The 22,189-nt window shown below is 37.7% G+C and overlaps 2 protein-coding genes across 4 annotated transcripts; one reads left to right on the top strand and one right to left on the bottom strand.

Annotated features, from left to right (window-relative positions):
• Positions 1-326: 326 nt before the first annotated feature.
• On the top strand, positions 327-3,074 carry LOC135214984 (aspartate beta-hydroxylase domain-containing protein 2-like). Its single transcript, XM_064249494.1, has 2 exons — positions 327-1,382; positions 2,064-3,074. The coding sequence occupies exons 1-2, from the start codon at positions 545-547 to the stop codon at positions 2,288-2,290; spliced, it is 1,065 nt and encodes a 354-aa protein (XP_064105564.1). The 5' UTR covers positions 327-544; the 3' UTR covers positions 2,291-3,074.
• Positions 2,940-22,189, bottom strand: LOC135214983 (uncharacterized). Of its 3 annotated transcripts, none has more exons than XM_064249493.1 (8): positions 22,071-22,189; positions 19,100-19,214; positions 18,606-18,757; positions 17,944-18,003; positions 16,030-16,101; positions 15,326-15,388; positions 14,601-14,666; positions 2,940-5,546 (listed from the first exon to the last, which is right to left on the bottom strand). In XM_064249493.1, exons 2-8 carry the CDS (start codon positions 19,198-19,200, stop codon positions 3,868-3,870), a joined length of 2,193 nt encoding a protein of 730 aa, XP_064105563.1. In that variant the 5' UTR covers positions 19,201-19,214; positions 22,071-22,189; the 3' UTR covers positions 2,940-3,867. The 3 variants fall into 3 exon arrangements, with proteins under 3 accessions (XP_064105563.1, XP_064105560.1, XP_064105561.1); XM_064249490.1 differs by having other exon boundaries at positions 17,944-18,021; XM_064249491.1 differs by lacking the exon at positions 22,071-22,189 and adding an exon at positions 21,771-21,905 and having other exon boundaries at positions 17,944-18,021.

Raw genomic sequence — 22,189 nt, forward strand, 5'->3', positions numbered from 1 at the left:
TCTGATTGTATTCCATAAAAGTGATACGCTATAATTAACATAAATTAAAGAATATATTGATTTCTCTTAAGTCATCAAAAACATACTACTACAACAACATTAGGGGCTGTTCTATGAGCAAGAAGACATGCTGGCATAAGGTCAGCTAAATCTAAAACAACAACTACTACAAATTCACAATGTATCTCACTATCCTACATATACATGTAAACCCAAATAAATGATAATATTGTTGTTTGCTGCTTCGTTTAAATATATTTTGATGCAATGTGCCACGATACCTTACTGATTACCATCTTTGCACCCTTTAAATGTCTACCTCTTGGCACAGCTGTTTATCCAAAACAAACATTGACTTGTCAAGTCAAGAGGATTAGCCTATTACGGGCTTTTTCACGGTTCTGTATTGGTTTTTGTCTTCATAATACCAGTGTTTTTGCCACTCTTAATACAGAAACATTTAAGAGCCGAGCTAAACTATTACATCAAGGGAAAGAACAGCCCTTGAACGGGGAAAGAACAACCTTTATAGCTATTTCTTAAAATGGGGTTCAAAGAATGTTGTTCGACCTTCGTGGCAGGGCTCCCAGATCCTGCCATACCTCTCCTGCCGTCACTCTTGCTAGGGACCTCATTTGCCGCAGTTTTTCTCGTCATTGTCTACAAGAGACAGACAAATAAGCCATACAGAGAAATTGCCTTCGAGGTGGGGAAGATGCTGATGTGTTCATTACCTACCCACGATGACACCAAAGCAGTGTCAGCATGTAAGAACCCCAGTTGCGTCAGATGTCAGAATTATAAAGAAGTGTCAGATAAACTCATTAGTCGGTTTGAAGATATGAAAAAGCGGAACATCAAGATGACGTCAAGGGTAGAAGAAGCGGTTCAGAGCATCAAGGAGAAGATTAATAACCCCACCATGACGTCGGACCCTGTGCCAATTGGAACAGCTCGTAAATTGGTGAAACGAAGATCGTCATACCAAAACCCAACCATATTCTATATGGATCTTGCTGCAAATGCCTACTGGGATGACTTCAATGTGTATACTCCTGAAATAGAGCTTCTGAAGCTGAATTTTAAAGTAATTCTAGATGAATTTCAAGATGTTTTTAAAAATCTCCAGAATGGCAGCAGTCATGGTTGGAAATTGAATGATATACCCAATGGTCATTGGTGCATTTACCCTTTCATAGACCAAGGAGTCGTTGTGGAAAGAAATTGCAGAAGATGCCCAAACACAGCTACAATGCTCGGTTCACTGCCATCTGTGATGAAAGACTGTGTTTTTGGAAATTCTTGCTTTTCTATATTATATCCCAATTCTCAAATAGAACCACACTATGGACCCACAAACTTGCGACTAAGGTGTCACTTAGGTAAGGAACAGACAAAATGTTGAAAGGGTTATCGTTAGCGAGATCTGATTGGTTATTTGATTAAGTAATCTAGTTTTAGGTATTTGGTTATTTGATTAAGTAATCTAGTTTTAGGTATTTGGTTATTTGATTAAGTAATCTAGTTTTAGGTATTTGGTTATTTGATTAAGTAATATGGTTTTAGGTATCAAGTCAACTTCTTGCTACAAGATATCCAGGATTTGTAATATTAAATATATCTCATGAAAAGAATAATTTTCAGGGTTAAAGAAATATAAAATTTTTACTTATGATTAAGAAATATCTATTGATAAAGAAACTAGTTTAAGAACTGGTTATTGCATTACATTGTCAAAGACCTTTTTTTACCGTTTAAAAACTATTTAAATTTAATATTCACAGTATGGGATGTTAATTTGCTTTTACACAGGTCTTGAGGGGATTGCTCAATAGGGAAGCAATGACTAAATATTTTTTTAGGAATAATTTTCATGAACATTTAAAGTTCACCTTAACACTATAATATTAGGGTCAGCTGGAAATGTGTAAAATTCCAAATAAAAACCTTACTCACCATCAACCATCATACCACCATTACTGCACTTTGACAAAGATCTTTAGATTGTTGAAATTCCTGTGGTTTAGTATCCTTTTGGGCACTAATAATTTTGCATTTTCCAGGTTTGAGTATACCAAATGGATGTTTTCTAGAAGTAGCAGGACAACAACGTAAGTGGGAAGCCCAGAAAACTATAATTTTTGATGACTCATTTGAACATTCAACTACTTTTGTAAATAAACACAGTTCACTACAAGCTATGCCAAGAGCAATTCTCATGATAGATTTTTGGCATCCTGATATATCTGCAAACGAGAAGAAGCTATTGTTAGAATTGTTGGCTCCGTAACAAGCATAAAGGATTGAGATATTTCTGTTGGTTATTTAAATCAAAAGTAAGTCCATGTACTTATATATATGTATATTACAAACCCTCTGGCTTTTACTTATTATTTAAATGCCTTAAAAAGTTGCTAAAGCATGAGTAAAAGGAAAGTGGTTTGTTCTAAAATTATTCATACAAAGCTCAACAAATAATATATTCAAGTGCACACAGGTTTTCCCAGGGTTAGAAAATCCTGGTCAGCTGTAAAAAGAAAAAAAAAATCTTCCATGTACAAAATATAGTATGTGATAGGTAAGATGACAGTGGGGTAGTGCTCTCAGTGCACTTCATGCTGCAATCTTTCCATTGGTTTACCAGCACATGCTGGATTTGTCATTTTGTCAATTGTAAATGGTATTTTTCTTTGTCTTTGATAGACAAAATTGTGTAAAATATTGGTAGTTTATCTGTTAGGAAAAATTTAATTCTTGATAAGTGTTAAATATCTGTCTCATAATTTATTTCAAAATGAAAATGTGTTTTCCCCACATTTATTTAAAATGATTTACTACCCTCCATGTAGTTCTCAACCTAAAGATTATTTTAAAATACTGTAGAGGGTCAATGAGTTTTATTATAACTCCAAAGGTGATTCCAAATATTAAAGTCAGGGTTGATTAGCATTTTTTAAGTTGTAACTTTCACTTAATTACAGTAGGTATAGTTAACAATATTTTAGTCAGATTTAGCAAAGAAAAAATTGTTTCCTGTAAGGGTTACATGAAGTATAAATAAAAATTATATATAACCTTGAAGTTTTCTTTTAACAAAGTTACCAATGTATCTATAAAGTGTTTTTGTATTTTTGCCAAGCCTGACATACTTATTATACTAAAGCAGTTATTTAGATGTTGAATATAAAATGTTCAACTTATGCAATGAACAAATCACCATGTTCTAGAGGGATGGCAGTGGTCTGGTTAAATATGGGGACAGTTTTATGGCCTGTTGCACAATTTCCATCCACATTAAAAAAAAATCTCATTGTATCTGCATGGCACCCTCTTCCACTTCATATGGTACCTTTCTTGTAGTTTTAAATTTTTCAAGCTTCACTAAGGCATCTTCTTCAGCATTTTCATAGTATTCTTGAACATTACTTTTTCACGTCATCTTTATCAGGTTACCCATTATTTTTAAAGCATTCTCAAGAAAACTTATTCCAGTATAGCTTCTACATTACGGTTCATCTCTGTTTCCTTTGTACAATGTTATTTTCTACTTTTTGGGTCCTGTCCCTTCCTTATTAAGTTGTTTACTTTCTGACTTATCTCTCATTAATTAGCAGCTCTCATGATGATTTTACCAAATGTCTTATTCTGGATGATCCTGGGGTTGTCCTCAACCTCTTCAGATGTTATAATCTCTAAAGGTCCAGATTTGATAATATTACTATGAATATAGTATATCTCACCAATAGGGATGGAATGATTACAAAAGGCAAATGGCTGCAGAAAATTGTGTTTTTGTATTGGAAGACATTCAAATGACCTAAATTAAGAATTTTCAACATGCATTTCACAAAAAACCATATTGCCTTTTTAAGGATTTTGACAAATGAAAGATTCACAGTCTTCTAGATATGAAGTTTGTCTCAGGGATTTGAAAAGTATTTTTTTGATTGCCCTTTCAAACTGCAAAGAAGTTAGCTCAGACTGACCTTTATCCTTACATATTAATTTATGCAAATCATCAACATGTGTCTGACAAAGTTTTTGAACTTGAATGTGTGATATTTTATGGTTGTTGAATAATTCTTTCCACATTTGTAGTAGTGCATTAACATTACTTTTCCAACTAAGAAAACACTGATTGTCTGCACTACATGAATCACTACTCTGTTCATTAGTTTTTGACACAAATCTGCACATAAAGATACCAGACTTCAGGCTCTCAAGAAATCTTATATGATCAATATATGTCTTTTCCTGCGACTTGCTCAATGGTTTAGAGTCAAGAAAACAATTAATTAATTTGCTAAAAGTAAAAATAAATTCTGCCGTGTGCACAGCTTCTTGGGGAAGAACATCTAATGTAGTATAAATGTAAATTCCAGAAGCAACAGCCTGGCTAAAAACTTGAGAAGTATCTTTGCTACAATTATCAAATGATCTTCCCATGGTTAGCGTTTCAAGCACCAAACCTAAATTTGGGCCCATACTTATATCCTGTTGAGAATCCTTTTCAAGAAACCTATGAACATAATCCCACTTTGCTAGACCATTTCCAGTATAAATGTTATTCTTAGAGAATGCCTTCAAGGTATCCAAAATGAGTGCTTGTGGTTCACACAAAACATAAACCTTTTTCTCCCTCACTATGATATATGGTTCATCAGGCGTAATTCCAAATAGCTCTTTCACAGAATAATTAAGAGGGACATACATGCTCAACATAAATTTCACATCAAGACGAATGCCTTGAAGTTTAACAATACACTCTTCTAGAATCTGCTTAACGTAACTAGCTTTAATACAGCTACCGAGACGATGAACACCTACAACATAATTCCATGTCTTGTTAAAACTTTTCACAACTAAAACAAGAACATGATTAACAAAACTGTCTAAATTTTCATTTATATTACTATTCTGTTCATTTGTGGAGCTCTGGTTTAAGACTTCCTCACAAGGCAAATTCGTCTTCTTGGCAGCATCATCTTGAATTTTAAAAACATGGAAAAGAATTCCACATAGTTTCTCCTCCTCATTCATCGACAAAGCCCTTCTTTCAAGAAATGAGTGAATATATGAACTCCAAAATCCATAATCAGAAATTATTGTTTTCTTCCACTGTCTCATCATTTTAATAGGAGGAAGCCCAAACATTTCCTTTAAATATTTATAGGCTTTAGGATTCTTACTGTAGGCGGAAAGTGCAAATAGATTCCTTCTTCGACTGCTGTGTGACTTTTTACAAGACTTCGGCTTTTTTAGACATTTCTGAATGAATGAGGTTACACAAGGATTTCTTGATACACAAAGAGCCCTCTCTTCAGGTACTCTAATAACAGTACCATCCTTCTTAACCAGTTTCAAAGAGAAATCATACCCAATGCTCTTGATGGTACTGTCGGTGACATTTCTAGTTTCATTTTCGACTGTGGCTGGGAAGGTATCAATAAAATCTAATGATTTTCCACTAACACTATCATATGGCATTTGGAAAGTTGTTCCTGGTTCTATTTTGTAATCTACAGAAGTTCCTGGAACATCAGGACCTGTAGAAAAAGCAAAATAATATTTTCATTTTATCAAACATGATATTGTTATGATACAATAAAGTTTTGTACATACTTACCCGGCAGATATATACTTAGCTATAATCTCCAAAGTCCCGACAGAATTTCAAATTTCGCGGCACACGCTACAGGTAGGTCAGGTGATCTACCCTCCCGCCGCTGGATGGCGGGACTAAGAATCATTTCCGTTTCCTAATCAGATTTTCTCTTCCACCTGTCTCCTGAGGGGAGGCTGGGCGGGCCATTAATCGTATATATCTGCCGGGTAAGTATGTACAAAACTTTATTGTATCATAACAATATCATTTTTGTACATGCAACTTCCCCGGCAGATATATACTTAACTGATTGGCACCCTTGGTGGAGGGTAAGAGACAGCTAAATAATATATATAACAAAACAGGAAAACAACATATGTTGTAGGTTATAAAGAAAAAACCTTGGTTCCTACCTGAATGGCAGAAGACTTCATGGATACTGTCTATGAGTCTGCTTGCCTCAAGAGCTTCTATTGGATCGTGTCAATGGGGGCTGACCCACTTACATGACAGAGCCTTAACCTGTATCATATCAATGGGGACTCGCCCTCTTACATGACAGAGCTTTAGGTATCAATATACAACAAGGAGCACAAAACCAATCCCGACCACCTGACCAACTCTAACCCGTGTTAGAGCTAACAATTGAAAGGGGTTACCATTTAACCCTCTTTCAAACAAATATAAAAACATGACACCAAATTAAAAATTAAACTAACTAACAAGGATTAGTCTCAGCTCCCTGTCCCAGCACTGAAACTGCAGATATGTAGGGCCCAAACGAGAAGCACTTATCGTAAGTCACTCTCACATCTCTCAAGTAGAGAGAAGCAAACACTGAGTTGCATCTACAGGATGTAGAGGCTACAATATTGTTCAGCGACATATCCTTCTGAAACGCCAGAGGTGTCGCAATGGCCCTTACTTCATGTGCTTTAACTCTAAGGAGTTTAAACTGTTCATCATTGCACGTCGCATGCGCCTGTTATGACGTTCCTCATAAAGAACACCAGAGCGTTCTTAGAAATGGGTTTTCTGGGATCTCTGACAGAACACCAGAGAATCTTTAGGTTGCCCTTAATCATCTTTATTCTTCTTTCCAGGTAGAATTTTAAGGGTCCTGACAGGGCACAGAGATCTCTCTTCCCACTAAGGGTGAGAGCCCTTTGACCACAAAACTTCAAGGCCAGGGTTTAGAGGGATTCTCGTTCTTCGCTAAGAACAAAAGTTTTAAAAGTGCAGATTGGCGACTCTCCTTTAAACCCTATTCTAGCATCCAGAGCCTGAAGCTTGCTAACTCTTCTAGCAGTCGCCAGCGCTAAAAGAAACAGAGACTTTCTAGTCAGGTCCCGCAAGGACGCCTGTTGAGGGGGTTCGAACTTGTCCAATACTAGGAACTTGAGATGATGCAGATCTTATCCTCCGCGATATTCAGGTCCCTGTTCCTGAACACCACGGATAGCATGCTACAATAACTTTTAATCGTAGAGACAGCTAAGCTGCATTCTTCTCTTAAAAAGAGAAGGAAGTCAGCAATTATAGTCACAGAGGTATTGGATAAGGATAGTTTCTTCATCCTGCACCATCTCCGAAACACTTCCCACTTCGACTGGTAGACTCGCAAGGATGATGACCTGCGGGCTCTGGCGATCGCGCTAGCAGCCTTGCGCGAAAAGCCTCTCGCTCTGACAAATCTCCCGATAGGCTGAAGGTAGTCAGGCAGAGAGCGGGGAGGTTTTAGTGAAACCTGTCACAATGGGGTTGTCTGAGCAGATCTCTCCCTGAACAAATCTGGTGAGAAGTGTAATTTCTCTCTCCTCTGCCCACAGCAACTGGTCTTTTGCTGTTTCGTACAGGGAGACGTAATGAGTCCCTCCCTGTTTCCTTATATATGCCAGAGCCGTGGTGTTGTCCGAGTTGACTTGGACCACCGAGCCTCTGACTTCTGGTTCGAAACTCCTCAGGGCCAGGAAGACTGTATTCAACTCTTTCTTGTTGATGTGCCAGTTCACCTGGTCCCCTTTCCAGGTGCCTGACACTTCTTTCGCCCCTAGTGTTGCTCCCCATCCCGACTCTAAGGCTTCTGAGAACGACACTAGGTGCGGTTCCGGCTTTTAGAAGAGACAAGCCCTTGTTCATTCTGAGTGGGGAAAACCACCAACTCAGATCCTTTTACCCCTTCCTGGCTCGGGAAGGAGTCCGCAGCGAAGTTCTTGGTACACTCGAACTAAGTCTACACCGTAGTTCGTACATGACCCGGGCATTCTGACAGCTGCCGAATGACTGCGTTCGGTATCGAGGTCCAAGAATCCGAGCAAGTCACGTGACCTTTGCCTTTGAAGGGTTATGCCGAGAGACCATCAAAAACGTATATTTATTTGTCACCGATGCCGGAAGGCGAGGTGATGATTCTGTTAAGGCACGTGCCCAAACAGGTGAAAGTCAATTGCCTTCTAGAGACCGAGGTTCCTGATGGCAAGACATTCTCATAGTAGTTGAATCTCAGCTAAGGAGAAACAACACTATGTGCTGTAGAAGACGAAGGAGGACAGAGAATGCAACGTACTTCTTCACAGCCGAATCGAGAGAAAGATTCTCAAGATTCTGAGCCCGTGCTTACCAATGACTGAAAACTCTAACCTCTATTTCATTGCTGTTCGGTGAGAAGTCGTAATTGCTATGAAAGCGGGGCGCTTTTCAGTAATGAAAAACCCCAGGAAGTACTGCCTGCAGGACTGCTTCTCATGGGTTGAACATTTGGAAGCAGCTGTCAGGCCTGGGAATAGGCGATGTCTTCCAATATATCTGTTAATTCAGGGTGAACAATGAACAATTGCACACCTACGAATACGAGATATTTTGAAGACAAACTCTGATGTCTGAAGAAAAAAAATTCTGTATTATTGCAGTGCGATCCAGCGATAGACTAGTACACACTTTTGCTACAGTGCGGTAAACAGAAAAAAGAGAGAGTCCAAGAGATATCTCTGTTGAAAATTTCTCGCAATGTCGAAGGCCATTCATGTATGCGAGAATCCCCGTTAATCAGAGACCTAAGTCTGTGATTATTGGGCAGAGATACAGTTCGGCAGCCAATCATTGCAGGGGAGAGAGAAGCAACCGACCGTGCATCTCGGAGAGCCAGCTGGTACTGAGCTGTTATAATCGTAGTGACAGCAGACTCATACACTGTTAGCTCTCGCCGATCGTCATCCTGAGTTGCCATGTAATCCATTCCACGAAGGAAATGCGTTCGGCTAGAACCATCGAGCATAAAAATATGCTTGAGCAATTATATTTAAGCGAAATGGATTTCGGTAAATACAAAAGCTGAGTTGGTGTTGTCGTGACAATACCATAAGTATCTAAAATCGAAACTGGTAACTCGTGGGAGGTTGCAGGGAACCCCAATTAGCAGTTCAATTAGGATACTCGTTGTCTCGGTCGCCATCGGTAGAGCTAACTACGGTATGCACCTACACCCCGGACAGTTCAACTGCTTAACAGAATCATGTCGCAAAGGTAAAATACGTAGAATTTTTGTAGGTTTCTGTACAACTACCTCCATCCTACATTCTTTTCCCTACGAGGAATGAGAGTAAGGATTGGCGATTGACCGCCTTCGTTCTCTAGTCAAGAGAATGAAGGAGAAGTCTTTCCCAAAGGAAAGCTTCAATTGTGAACAGAGTACCGAAGACGACAGTTCAAGCTTCTTATCTTATTGGGCAGAAGACTTCATGGACATTGTCTATGAGTCTGCTCTGCCTGAAGAGCCTCAGCGAGGTAGTGACCTATGACTGAGAGTTCTTATGGATCTTGTCAATGGGGGCTTACCCGCTTACGCGACAGAACCTTATAGGATCTTTGTCAATGGGGACTAGCCCACTTACATGACAAAGCCTTTTGGATCTTGTCAATGGAGGCTTATCCACTTACATGACAGAACCTCTAGGATCTTGTCAATGGGGCCAACCCGCTTACATGACAGAACCTAATCCAGGAATTCGAGCATTTGGCGGTGTTCTCGAATTTCGAGGTAAAAATTATCAGAGATTCTTGTCTAGCTCATCTTGGACCGAGGTTTCACTTAAGTGTTAAGAGATTGTAAAAAACTCGAACACTGCGAGTGCTAGAAATTCCGCAGAATCTTAAGCACTCGGCGAAACCCCCACCGAATTCGATCATCGGTTGGTGGTTCTCTCGATTCCCGTAGAAATCGAGGATGGGGCAGGATCCCTCCTCAATGACTGGGCTTATGCCAGGTAGGATCCGAAGATCCCCACCCGGCCGTGCAGTCCTCCACGTAGTAGAGGCTTTTCTGTCCGAAGAAGGGCGCCTACCAAGAGTAAGGCGCCTGCTTGAAGAAGAGAGCGAGCCTGCCAGGAGAAAAAGCGTCTGCTAAGAGAGGAGCGTCTATGAGGAGAGGCGCGTCTATCATGTGAGGAGCGCTTGTGAGGAGAGGGGCGTCTACCATTAGAGTTGCGCCTGCTGTGAGAAGAGCGCCTGGTAGGCGCAAAAGCGCCTGCTAGGAGAGGAGCACCTGCCAAGAGGAGCCCGCTTGCTAAAAGAGGAGCGGCTAACTGGAGAAGAGGGAGAGGCGCCTGGAACTTCTCGGTGACGGGCTCCTGTCCTGAGAGGCACGTCTCTTGCGAGGGTGGAGCTCAGAGCTCTTGATCGGAAGCGCGATGTCCTTCTTGCGAGGAGGGTCCTTAACCAGAGCGCCCATCAACGTAGAAAGTTGCTTCTGGAGGTCCACAAGGACCCGCTTAGTAGACTTCTCTTGATCTCCTTCGGGAGAAGGCAAACTTCCTGTCAAAAAGGCGACTCCTCAGGTGAATCGTGCCTGCAAGGAGAAAAGCGCCTGATGGGAGACGAGCGCCTGGCTGGCTCCGCGCGCCTGCTAGGAGAGGCGCACCTGTGAGGAGAGAAGTGTCTCGCGGCCTGGAGAAGCCGAATTGGAAGAAACACTTCCTCAGGATGCCTTTTCTGTGGCGATCCATGGCAGTCTGGGTCGAGACAACAGAGCCTGCCGAAGGGACACCTGACCGTTGGGGATGCTCTAAATCCTCCTTACGGCTGTTGACATTCCTCCTCCCCTGGTTCTGGGAGTTTGGAAGAGGTCTAGGCCTAGGAGCAATGCGGAGCCGGACAGACGCCCCCTCCACTACACTGGGAACACTGCACAAAAACTTCCCACAGCACTCTTACCTTCCATTGCAAGCAACTGCAATTCCATCCTGCGAATCTCGGCTTTCATGCCAGAATTATATAAATCAAACTGACTACGTTTGTTTGTTTGTATGGTGCTTTTACGTTGCATGGAACCAGTGGTTATTCAGCAACAGGACCAACCAGCCACTCCGCTGAGGCGCTTCATCTCGAAGATGAATCCACAGGTTCGAAGAAGGGAAAAGGGGCTGAAAATGGAGGAGAGGATACAACAACTACATTAGGGTTAGGTTCTAAAGCCTCCTCAACTAGCTCGTTAGTACGAGAACTACTGGAGTTTCTAGACGAAGCTTTCCTAACTCTGTTCTTCTCTAACTTCCTCAAAGAAGAAGAAAGAGACTTCTTCCTCATTCCAAATCTCACATTCAGAACAAGGATTATTAATAGACAATTCATTAACCCTTAAACGCTGACTGGACGTATTTTACGTCGACATTTTTTGTCTCTCGGGTGCCGACTGGACGTATTTTACGTCGACATACAAAAGTTTTTTTAAAAATTCGCGGAAAAATACTTTTAGGCCTACCAGCCGAAAACTCTTGAATCACGCGCCTTGGGGGATGCTGGGAGTTCACGGATCAAGGTGTTGTTTTGTTTACAATCGTTACGCAGGCGCGCCAAGCGCGAATTTCTTTCTTGCGCACTAAAAAAGTATCTGTGACACATCTCGGAAATTATTTCGTCACTTTGACATAATTTTTTTACCATTTTAAATTAGCCGTTACATGGACTATTATATATGAAAATGTGCGCATTTTTATGTAAAATACAACAAAAAAATACTCGTGATTGTAGCTTTTATCAGTTTTGAGATATTTTCATATAAATAACGATAAGTGCCAAAATTTCAACCTTCGGTCAACTTTGACTCTACCGAAATGGTCGAAAAACGCAATTGTAAGCTAAAACTCTTATATTTAGTAATATTCAATCATTTACCTTAATTTTGCAACTAATTGGAAGTCTCTAGCACAATATTTCGATTTATGGTGAATTTATGAAAAAACTTTTTCCTTACGTCCGCGCGGTAACTCTTCCGAAAATAATCATACATGCGATTGTGGTAATGTTTGCACCATTTTAAATTAGCCGTTACATAAAGTTTTATATATGAAAATGTGCGCAATTTCATGCACAATACAACTAAAAACAACCCATGGTTGTAGCTTTTATCAATTTTGAAATATTTTCATATAAAAAATGATGTGACAAATTTTCAACCTTCGGTCAATTTTGACTCTACCGAAATGGTCGAAAAACGCAATTGTAAGCTAAAACGCTTATATTCTAGTAATATTCAAGCATTTACCTTCATTTTGCAACAAATTGGAAGTCTCTAGCAAAATATTTCGATTTATGGTGAATTTATGAAAAAAATAAAATTTTCTTTACGTCCGCGCGGTAACTCTTCCGAAAAAATCATACGTGCGATTGTGGTAATGTTTGCACCATTTTAAATTAGCCGTTACATAACGTTTTATATGGAAAATTGTGCGCAATTTCATGTATAATACAACAAAAAATAGTTGAAGGTTGTAGCTTTTCTCTCATTTTCGAAATATTTGCATATAAATCACGATAAATAGAAAAAAAAACCACGTTCGGTCAAATTTGACTCTACCAAAATGGTTGAAAAACGCAATTGTAAGATAAAACTCTTACAGTCTAGTAATATTCAGTCATTTATCTTCATCGTGAAACAAATTCGAAGTCTCTAGCACAATATTTAAATTTATGGTGAATTTTTAAAAAAAACTTTCCCTCCGCGCGCGGATTCTCCACCACAAATCTCCGAAATGTGTAAGTCCCATTCTCGGAATATTTGCTCCATTTCATATTAGGCATTTCATAGAGTTTTATATATGAAAATGTGCGCAATTTCATGTAGAATAAAACGAAAAAATATTGAAAGTTGTAGCTTTTCTTATTTCCGAAATAATTGCATATAAAAAAATATATAAAAAAAAATTCGACATTCGGTCAACTTTAACTCGTCAGATATGGTCGAAAACTGCATTTGTAAGCTAATATTCTTACAGTATAGTAATATTCAATCATTTGTCTTCATTTTGAAAGAAATTGGAAGTCTCTAGGACAATATTTAGATTTATGGTGAATTTTTGAAAAAAAATATGTTTACGTCTGCGTGTTACGAATTCATGCATTATTTTGTGATAATATTTTCTCTGTGTTGCTTTTATCGTTTTTACAATTGTTATATACCCAAAATGATCGCAATTTAGTGTACATTACAACGAAAAAAAAGTAACTTGTTACCTTCAACCGTTTTGCGCACAGCGCGATTTGAATACAATTATATATTGAAATTTCGTTTTGCGCTATCATATATCGCATTATTTATATATGTATAATGATAATTTTTTTCATTTCTGATGGTTGCATACTAAACTTCAGGCAATGACAAAAAAAGGAGCCAAAAATGAACTCTTAATCTTCAAAACTAAGCGCGCTATGATTTTTTGAAAAAAATATTTTTTCCACTCCCGCGCTCACTCTGAAACGTCTCCGGCACACGGGAGACATTTTTTTTTTACCGCTTAGGCGTTTAAGGGTTAATAAGTGATCTATAGACCGACAAAACAAACTTCAACAATGAAGGTTCTCTTAAGGATTCTCATCATATCTTCATGTCAAATGTTTCGTGTTAATGACTGTCATTCAGTAACTGCATACGGTACGTAATTATGACTGTCTTACAACAGATTACAACAGAGTGGTAGTTCCTTAGAAAAAACAAAAATTAAATTACTCTTCTACAGTGCAAGGATCTACCGAATCCTTCGGTAGTCTTACGTCACACATTCATCGCCCATATTCTAAACACAGTACTAGCGTCTGACGCATTAGAGAATCATAAAAAGTAAACAAAAGCGTATGCCAAGCAAACGATCCAATACGTCACTAAAAGACAGTCAAAAGATCCACGGCAAGCGAAAAACTAAATCCAAATCAGGAGGAACCAACAACGTATGTTGTCGGAACCGGCGACAGAGAAAATCTGATTAGGAAACGGGAATGGTTCCTAGTCCCGCCACCCAGCGGCGGGAGGGTAGATCACCTGACCTACCTGTAGCGTGTGCCGCGAAATTTGAAATTCTGTCGGGACGTCGGAGACTATAGCTAAGTATATATCTGCCAGGGAAGTTGCATGTACAAAACAATAAATTCTGGTAATACCATTCTTAACTGTAAGGGTATGTGTACTATTTATGCAATCATAATGTTAATAATCCTACATCAGTCCACAAAATATCAAATGAAATGAGCTTTGAGCTTCAGTATTTTTCTCAACCTGAAATCCTCCATTCTACTGGTATTACCCGGAGAAAATAGCTTAGTTATTTTGCATGAGTCTTACCAACTATGAATACACTGAGAAAGAGTAAAGGCCCTTAAAAATGTTCCCACATACTAAATTGGTGACTGAATCACTCAACTACTAATTCAACTACATCTAGATTTGCTACTTGAGTTATGGTGGAGTCCCTACATCATGTTAGTAATGCTATTCATCCTAGAAGCACATCCTCTCAGCTATTAATGACCCATGTTCTTGGACTCTGGTACCATCCCTGGTATCCTTGTCATCTACATAATTCCAGTTAGTACATTGGGGTTGTTGTAGTTTACTGCCGAGACAAAACTACTTTGAGATGAAAACTTCCTCCTTGTCTTTTGAATGTAAAAAAAAAAAAGTATGCAGTAAGTATGCATATTTTTAAAACTTAAGATAAGTAATACATACCTATAAAAACAGGAGAGCTTCTTCCCATTGTTCCTGTACCTTGCGAAAAGGAAGGCCCCATTCGTACTGAAAAATTTAAGATAAATGATGACTTCATATTTATTACACTAAAAGCATCATAAAATTACTATAATTTAGCAGCTAAAATCTGCATCCTTCTAAAGCCAATCTGATTTGATGAAAAAAGGTCTAAAAATTGAAAACAAAGTTCAGTTTAAATTTGTCCTTTTAAACGCTAAACTGTTGAATACTAAGGACACTTGAAATTATTATTAATAATACCAGTTACCAAAAAATCTCTCTCAAAAGTTAACACTGTTCTAATTTGCCGAAAGCTACCAAAAGTAAAAATAATTCACCAATTGGTAAAAACTATCAAATGGAAAAGTGAACAAATTCCAAACTATGCTGGCTTCTTACAACCATGTCAGTCATAAGCTGGCAGAAACAAATTGAAGCTCTTTGCTACGTTGTTCCTCTCTTTCCCTGAAAGTGGGTGGGGCTAGTCACCTGCCCAAAACAAAAGTAGCGCTACCGTGAATTTAAAAATTTAGGCTGCCTTGCGAGTTGAAACTATAGCTATGTGATTAGTACTTGGTTAGTTATTTATATATAATAACAAATTTTATGATGTACAAGCCAAAAATTAACTATATACTATAAAATCAGAACAAACATAAATCAAATGTTTATTAAGCCATTAGGCAAACATATTGAATATTTACCTTCATCTGAAGCATGTGCCGATTTATCATAACATCCCCGAGGAAAATCATGGAAAGTCCAGTCTATAGAAAAAAAGAAGCATTAACTATCAAAGATCAACCCAAATCCTCTACTTAAATCATGTAACAAGACTCTAACATAAAGGATTACCTTATTGTAATTATAAAACGAGATGTGTCCATATACCTTTGAGTCATGAATACTAGTTAGTTTTTAAAGAACATAAGAGCAGCTGGCATATCAAAATGATCTAACATAAAACATTGGCCCTCCACAGGGACCAATGGGTACTTTTTAATTTACCTGGATCTTCTACGGAAAAAAGGCTTTACTCAACTTCTTGATAACAATGACAAGGAAGAATATTTAAGTCTATAAGGTCAACAAATGTGCAAAATACTAGTTTGCATATGAGTAAGAATGTGCATTCATTTGGGTAACACCTCAATTAACATGTAAATAAAAATTTAGAAAAAATATAGTTAAGAAAGACGTTGACTAATTCGCTTGTGTAAATTATTTTAAAGGAGATTTACTAAGAGCTGCACTATAAAAAGATAACAACATGTTGAGTATCCTATGATTTTCAATACTGTACTGTATCAAAAATATAAGTCTTTTGCAATGGTATATCACATATAACTAGTGAACATAATTCCTGAAAAAGGAATAAGTAAACAATGTACATGAAGACTTAGCTTACCTGTTCCTCCAAATGGTAAATTATTGTCTAGAACTCCTACTACAGGTGGTTCTTTCTTGGGTATAAATGACGCTGAAATAAAAGCCACCCATTACTTTGGAAATAATTTAAGAAACACTTGTTTTTTTTTTCTTTTTTTGCAGGGAAACTGAGATCATCATACTACAGTGGTACCTCGAGATACAAAATTAATCCGTTCCGAGACGGCCTTCGTATTATGAGTTTTTCGTAACTTGGAACACATTTTACATGTAAAATGGCTAATCCGTTCCAAGCCCTCCAAAAACACCCCAGTAAATTATATTTCCAGGCCTAAAACACATGTTCTAGGGTTACGACGGAAGAAATATGACTCCAAAAAGGCAAAATACTGTACATACTTGAGTAATATTCAACTGCATGTAATGTTCAACCCCATTTTTACTGCTTTATTAGGACTTTAGCATATGTCCCTTAGCAATAAGCCTAGCCTATGTTAGCGGTTGCTACTGTAGCCTAGTCTATGATTCTGACATCTAAACCTAAGAGCTAAAAGTTTAGAATATGCCAATAAAATGTATAAATAATCAGTATGTACTCATTTCAAATAATTATTAATTGATCATTAACTATAATACACAAACAAACAAAAAACAAACCTTCCGATCAATTGTTTACATCCAGCTCTTACCCGTCTTAGAGTATCGAACGAGCGCCAAGCAATCATTTTTCCTAGCACACAGTAAGCCATAAATTGTCATTAGTATCTCTCTTCAACTAATGAAACCACCAAACAGTATAATAACCATTCATTTCTATTCTTTATTCTATCTTTACCTAATGAAGATACCAAGTTACTGACAGCTATAATGAAACATGCGTATACGTAACGTAATAATAAAACAGAAGAAGAATTCTAAAAAATACGTATTTGTTGGCAGTCTGATTTATTTTATATTTTATGATATCTAATTCACAATTTTTTGTATTAAATGTATTGCATGTACTCATTTCAAATAATTATTAAGTAACCATTAACTATAATAAACAAACAAAAAAAAAAGCTTCCAAATGTCTATTTACATCCAGCACTTACAAGTATCGAACGATCGCCAAGCAATCACTTTTACACAGTAAGCCATAAATTTTCATTCTCTCTCTTCAACTACTGAAACTACCAAACAGTATAATAAACCATTCATTTCTATTCTTTATTCTATCTTTACCTAATGTTTTCTTTATTAAATGTATTGCATGAATAAGTTTTTCAATTTACAGCAACCTTTTACCAATAGAATACTTAAAGCACAAGGGGTAGATGCTGACCAATAGGAGAGCAGGACCTTATGGGGTGACTAGCATCAGGAACCAATGGGAGAGCGGGAGGATGGTGGCGAGTTTACTCAGTTGGCGGCGCGGGAGTTTTAAAATTGTTCTCGGTGGTCCGGGCGAATCTTGGGACTTTACAGCAACAACCTTTCGTATCTTGAAAACTTTTCGTATGTAGAGCAGTAAAATTTTTCGCATTGGCTTTCGTAACTTGGATTTTTCGTAAGTTGAGCCTTTCGTATCTCGAGGTACTACTGTATTTTATAAAGCCTTAGCTCAAAAATCATGCTGTCACAGGCTGTAACCTTATAATATTCCACAATGCCACGCACTATTTTCTTTTCAAATATCTTTTTGTGACAACTCACCCAGCTTCTAAAACAGTTATGACTATAAATCAATTCTCCCCAGCTTTTGACTAGGTATAATGGCAGATATAAAAACAATACATTTGTTTTTCATGGGAACACAAAAGAAAAGAACTCGGATAGTTGAATGTGAAGAAATCTATTAGATTTTATTATGTACAGCTCTGTCAGAGTAAGTACTATTTTGCAATTTATGTTAAACTTCAAAGATACTGAAATTCAATATTATATCTCTTACCTCTCTCATCCGAGTCCGAAGTCTCATCACTAGAATCTCCTTGGTCAACAGGTGTTAAATCTGAAAAGGGTGAGGTCACTAAATATGACATTATTATGATAAAACAAAGTTTTATATATTCTTACCAAGAAATTACATAGCTATAAGGTTTTCAACCACAAAAGCATAATAATAAAAAATTCATGGCAGCGCTTCTAAGTATCATTTTTGTGTAGGTCAGGACTTGACAGAAAATGAAATGAAACTCTGCTCATTGTTCCTATTCATGCCCTGAAAGTGGACAGGGCCTGTCACCTACACAAAAACAATAGAAGCACAACTGAGAATTTTCAGTTTTTAGGCTGCCGTGGTTGATAACCTTATGCTAATTATGTAATTATTTGATAGGTTACTTACCTATATAAAAAAAATTTCAATATTCAATTCTTCAAACTCAAAATACGACTGTACTTGCTCTTGGGATTCAAAAAAGCAACATAAGGTCCACATAATCATAATGATACAACCTTTAAGCAACATAAGGTCCACATAATCATAATGATACAACCTTTAAGCAACATAAGGTCCACATAATCATAATGATACAACCTTTAAAGTGTGGTGACCCAAAACACATGGTACACTAAAAACAAGCTCTGACCCCTATGTCTGAGCAAACTAACTTTGAACTGGTACACTGTTGTATAAAAGACGTCCATTCAGGTACTGGTCATCTCTAAAGTGGTCACTGCAAATGACATACGAATGATTCAGCCGAGAAGGTGGTACACGTTCAAGAATGGGAAGATTTAATGCTTCTACCCAAGTCTTACACCTGGAAGATAAGGTAAAAGCTACAACAAAACTAAAACTGAATCATTTCTGGTCTAAAACTATTATGAACTGCACTTGAGTATTTCATAAAATAATGTATATGAAAATTTTTAAACAAACATACGTACACAATCTACCTATTTTATCTAGAAGACAAACGTTCAGAGTAATTTCCTACTGTCGTACCCTTATTATGAAAGGCAATCCATAATATTCAAACATGCAGTGAAGTCACGGGGATATTTGTATATAACTTCATTAGATCAGGGGTACAGTTGTTGAGGTTATTAACCTCCAGACAGAAATATTAACTTAAAGACTTAAATATAACTAAACTTCTTACCTGGCAACATCCTTTGGAAATCGGTGCAACATGAGTGACCCACAATCGTTTTTATTTCTCCTGCACAGCACACAGCGATGTCCTCTCATTTTGAACGGCATTGTAGTTGAAAATGCTGTGCCAATAGAATTAAAATTCATTTATTCAAAATACCAAGTAACTACCTATTTGTTATTACAGTATTCACCATTGTTCTGGGGTTTTCCTGGCTGTAAAAAGCATACTCATATGCAAATGCAATCTGTAATACAGGTGAAAGCTGAATTCTTCCAGGTAGCTGGTACTTGACACAATGACTTTGAACAAAATAAAAACTGATGTTTTCTTGTACATTTCTATGACACTATTTTTCTAAATAGAGTAAATATAAAAGATTATTAGAAAATTAAATACGTATTTATTCTTTGAGGACCTCAATTTTCATAAATTATTTTCATATACCCAGATGCCTGAAGATGTAATTTTATAAAAAAAAAAAAATTAAGCCTAAACATTACATAAAATACCAATCATTGCTAAACAAATGATTCTACCACAAATCCCAGTACATACCAACACCTATTCAAATTGGGCTATTAGTGATGTTTAGCTAGTGAATACAACAGCCCAAAAGGAAACATCCTTTGATACCCGGGAGGTCATTTTTTTATTTGTGACTTACAAAGTATGGAGACTGTTCCTACTTTAATTAGATATACTACTGCATATCCTGACCGGGAGCCTGGTTATGAAACTGGTCCTAATTAGGTTTTGTTCAAAGTGGTCTAGTCCGAATTACAGTACTACTAGTAGTTACTACTTAGTCTTGTCTGGTTGTGGTCTTCTCATAACTGATCAGGGCCTCCGCCTCACCATATTATTATTTTCTATCACAATGTAGGGTTAATATTGCAACATGACCGGCTAAATACGTGTCCCCTGCAAAATCCCCCCCAACATGTCCCTCACTTAGGAGTCGGTGTCTGAACCAAAAGCTCCCCTAAAACATGGCGCATGCGCAGTAGCATTCGTAATAGTAGTAGTAGTAGTAGATTGTGGATTTTGCCTGTGAAATGGCTGCATTCTCAGTTTATTTGTCACACATTTCCGCTTGTATTTCGCATTCCAAATGTCATAAACAAGAGGAAATGACACAGTAACATGGCAAAAACTTCTCCCAAGTGATTTACCCCACCCATAACCCCTCCCTTTCCCAACAAGTCCCCCTCACCGTAGGATACAGTTCAAAGGTAAACTACAAGTTAATTAAACCCAACCCCCAAAAATTAATGTCAAATTGTTAATAAGGAGCCAAAATACTATAGGAAACTGCAATTTCCAGATAAATACCCCACAAGGCACTATTACTCAGATTAACCCCAAGGAAATACCCGACGTCTAAAGGTAACTTCGATTTACCATTTGTGTTGATTGTTGGCTTTTTCTGTTTAATTGCCATCTACCTATTGCTTATATTTTTAGGCACATGATATTGGTACGGCAGCCGTATCCCTGATTGCGATAGATATTGGTATGGCAGGGAATTGCGCAAGCGTCAATTTCAGACTTCCTGCCATACAAATAACATAGTGTAGTGGGGGTACGTCAGATTCTGTCAGTGGTGCAGTATTGAGCCAGCTATTGACTTGCTGTAGGTATGGCAGTTTGCTAATCATGCAGCAGTTGCCGTACACTGTTGCTAAGAGCTATAGGTACGGCACTAGAGGATCAGCGACAGTAGTAATAATAGTCGAACTGAATTGTTTCGCTGAACATGTTCAATTCAAAATGTCAAAGTGAAGCACCATACTGTCATCACCAAAGCACCAAAACATTTTGACAGTAAATGAAAATATAAAAAATCACAATAATATTTAAACATACATAGATTTTGACTATATACATGAAAAATAAAACTAAACTAGTCTATTTGTTTACTTCATATTTTCTTTGAATCTCCTTTGAACCGTGTAATAATACAATAGTTTTCCCCGAAAAACAAATGTTTTCAGGTTTCAACGAGCTGAAAAAAGCAATAGACGTCTACGAAGAGTCAAACTTCCAGAAATTGTAAAGTATCCGTAGGTCACGAACGATTGAATCAGCCCTGAAAAGAGCTCCGAAGAGGAGATTCAAAGAAGACTTGAAGTACACGGAAATTGTGCTCTGCTGTATTCATGGTAGTAAGGAAAACTACCAAGTCGATCCTGTGGTAAACGGCCTAATCAATCGTAAGTAATAATTCAAATCAGGTCTATATTAACAGTATGTTTCCCATAGCCTATTAGATGTACTAAGCTTCAAATCTTCTTTGAATCTCCTCTTCAGAGCTCTTTTCAGGGCCGATTCGATCGTTCGTGACCTACAGATATACAATTTCTGGAAGAAGTTTGACTCTTCGTAGACGTCTATTACCTTTTTCAGCTTGTTGAAACCTGAAAATATCTGTTTTTCAGCGAAAACTGATGTATTAGCTATTACACGGTTCACATTGCTAGGTTGTCATTTTCTTGCTGTCACTGATATGCTTGAGGCGGCCGCGGTAAAAAAAAGGTTCGCGCATGCGCAATTTACTGCCATACCAATATCTATCGCAATCTGGGATACAGCTGCCGTACCAATATCCAGTTAGATATTTTTACCTTCATCCACAAACTAGCTACCACTTTGCACATACTAAACTGGTAACTACCTTAACGGTGGTAATCGGTAGTTAGGTAGTCTTCAATTTACCGGCTAACGAGGCTCCCTACCTACCTTGGCAGTATTTAGGTAGCCTAGTATGGCTACTAGCTAGCCTACTATATACTAGGTACTACTAGGCATATAGCTAGCTACCTATACTAGGTAGGTAGTTGCAGCCTTGGCTACTTTATGGCTACAACTACACCTATCGAAATGTAAAAAAGCCTACCACTGTTAAAAAATTTAAGAATAGAATGATAATACTGTGGAATTAACAAAATAATCAGCTAAATAATTGTACACTTGCCTATAATGTTTTTTTATAATATTTGACGTAAGACAGACAAGGTTTAGTTTTGGTACGGGCGTAGTAGTAGTAGTATTATACAGGACATGTCTTTAGTACGGCTTCCCACATGTTTTGAT

Source organism: Macrobrachium nipponense, chromosome 46 (assembly GCF_015104395.2).
Source record: "Macrobrachium nipponense isolate FS-2020 chromosome 46, ASM1510439v2, whole genome shotgun sequence".
NCBI classification, from domain to species: domain Eukaryota; kingdom Metazoa; phylum Arthropoda; class Malacostraca; order Decapoda; family Palaemonidae; genus Macrobrachium; species Macrobrachium nipponense.

Excerpts from the sequence above, each read along its gene's own strand:
- LOC135214984 (XM_064249494.1), top strand. The coding sequence starts at position 545 with ATGGGGTTCAAAGAATGTTGTTCGACCTTCGTGGCAGGGCTCCCAGAT. Across the intron at positions 1,383-2,063 it reads GCGACTAAGGTGTCACTTAG|GTTTGAGTATACCAAATGGA; the intron begins GTAAGGAACAGA and ends TGCATTTTCCAG.
- LOC135214983 (XM_064249490.1), bottom strand. The coding sequence starts at position 19,200 with ATGCCGTTCAAAATGAGAGGACATCGCTGTGTGCTGTGCAGGAGAAAT. Across the intron at positions 14,667-15,325 it reads GGCACATGCTTCAGATGAAG|TACGAATGGGGCCTTCCTTT; the intron begins GTAAATATTCAA and ends TAAATTTTTCAG. Across the intron at positions 5,547-14,600 it reads AAGCTCTCCTGTTTTTATAG|GTCCTGATGTTCCAGGAACT; the intron begins GTATGTATTACT and ends CTTTTTCTACAG.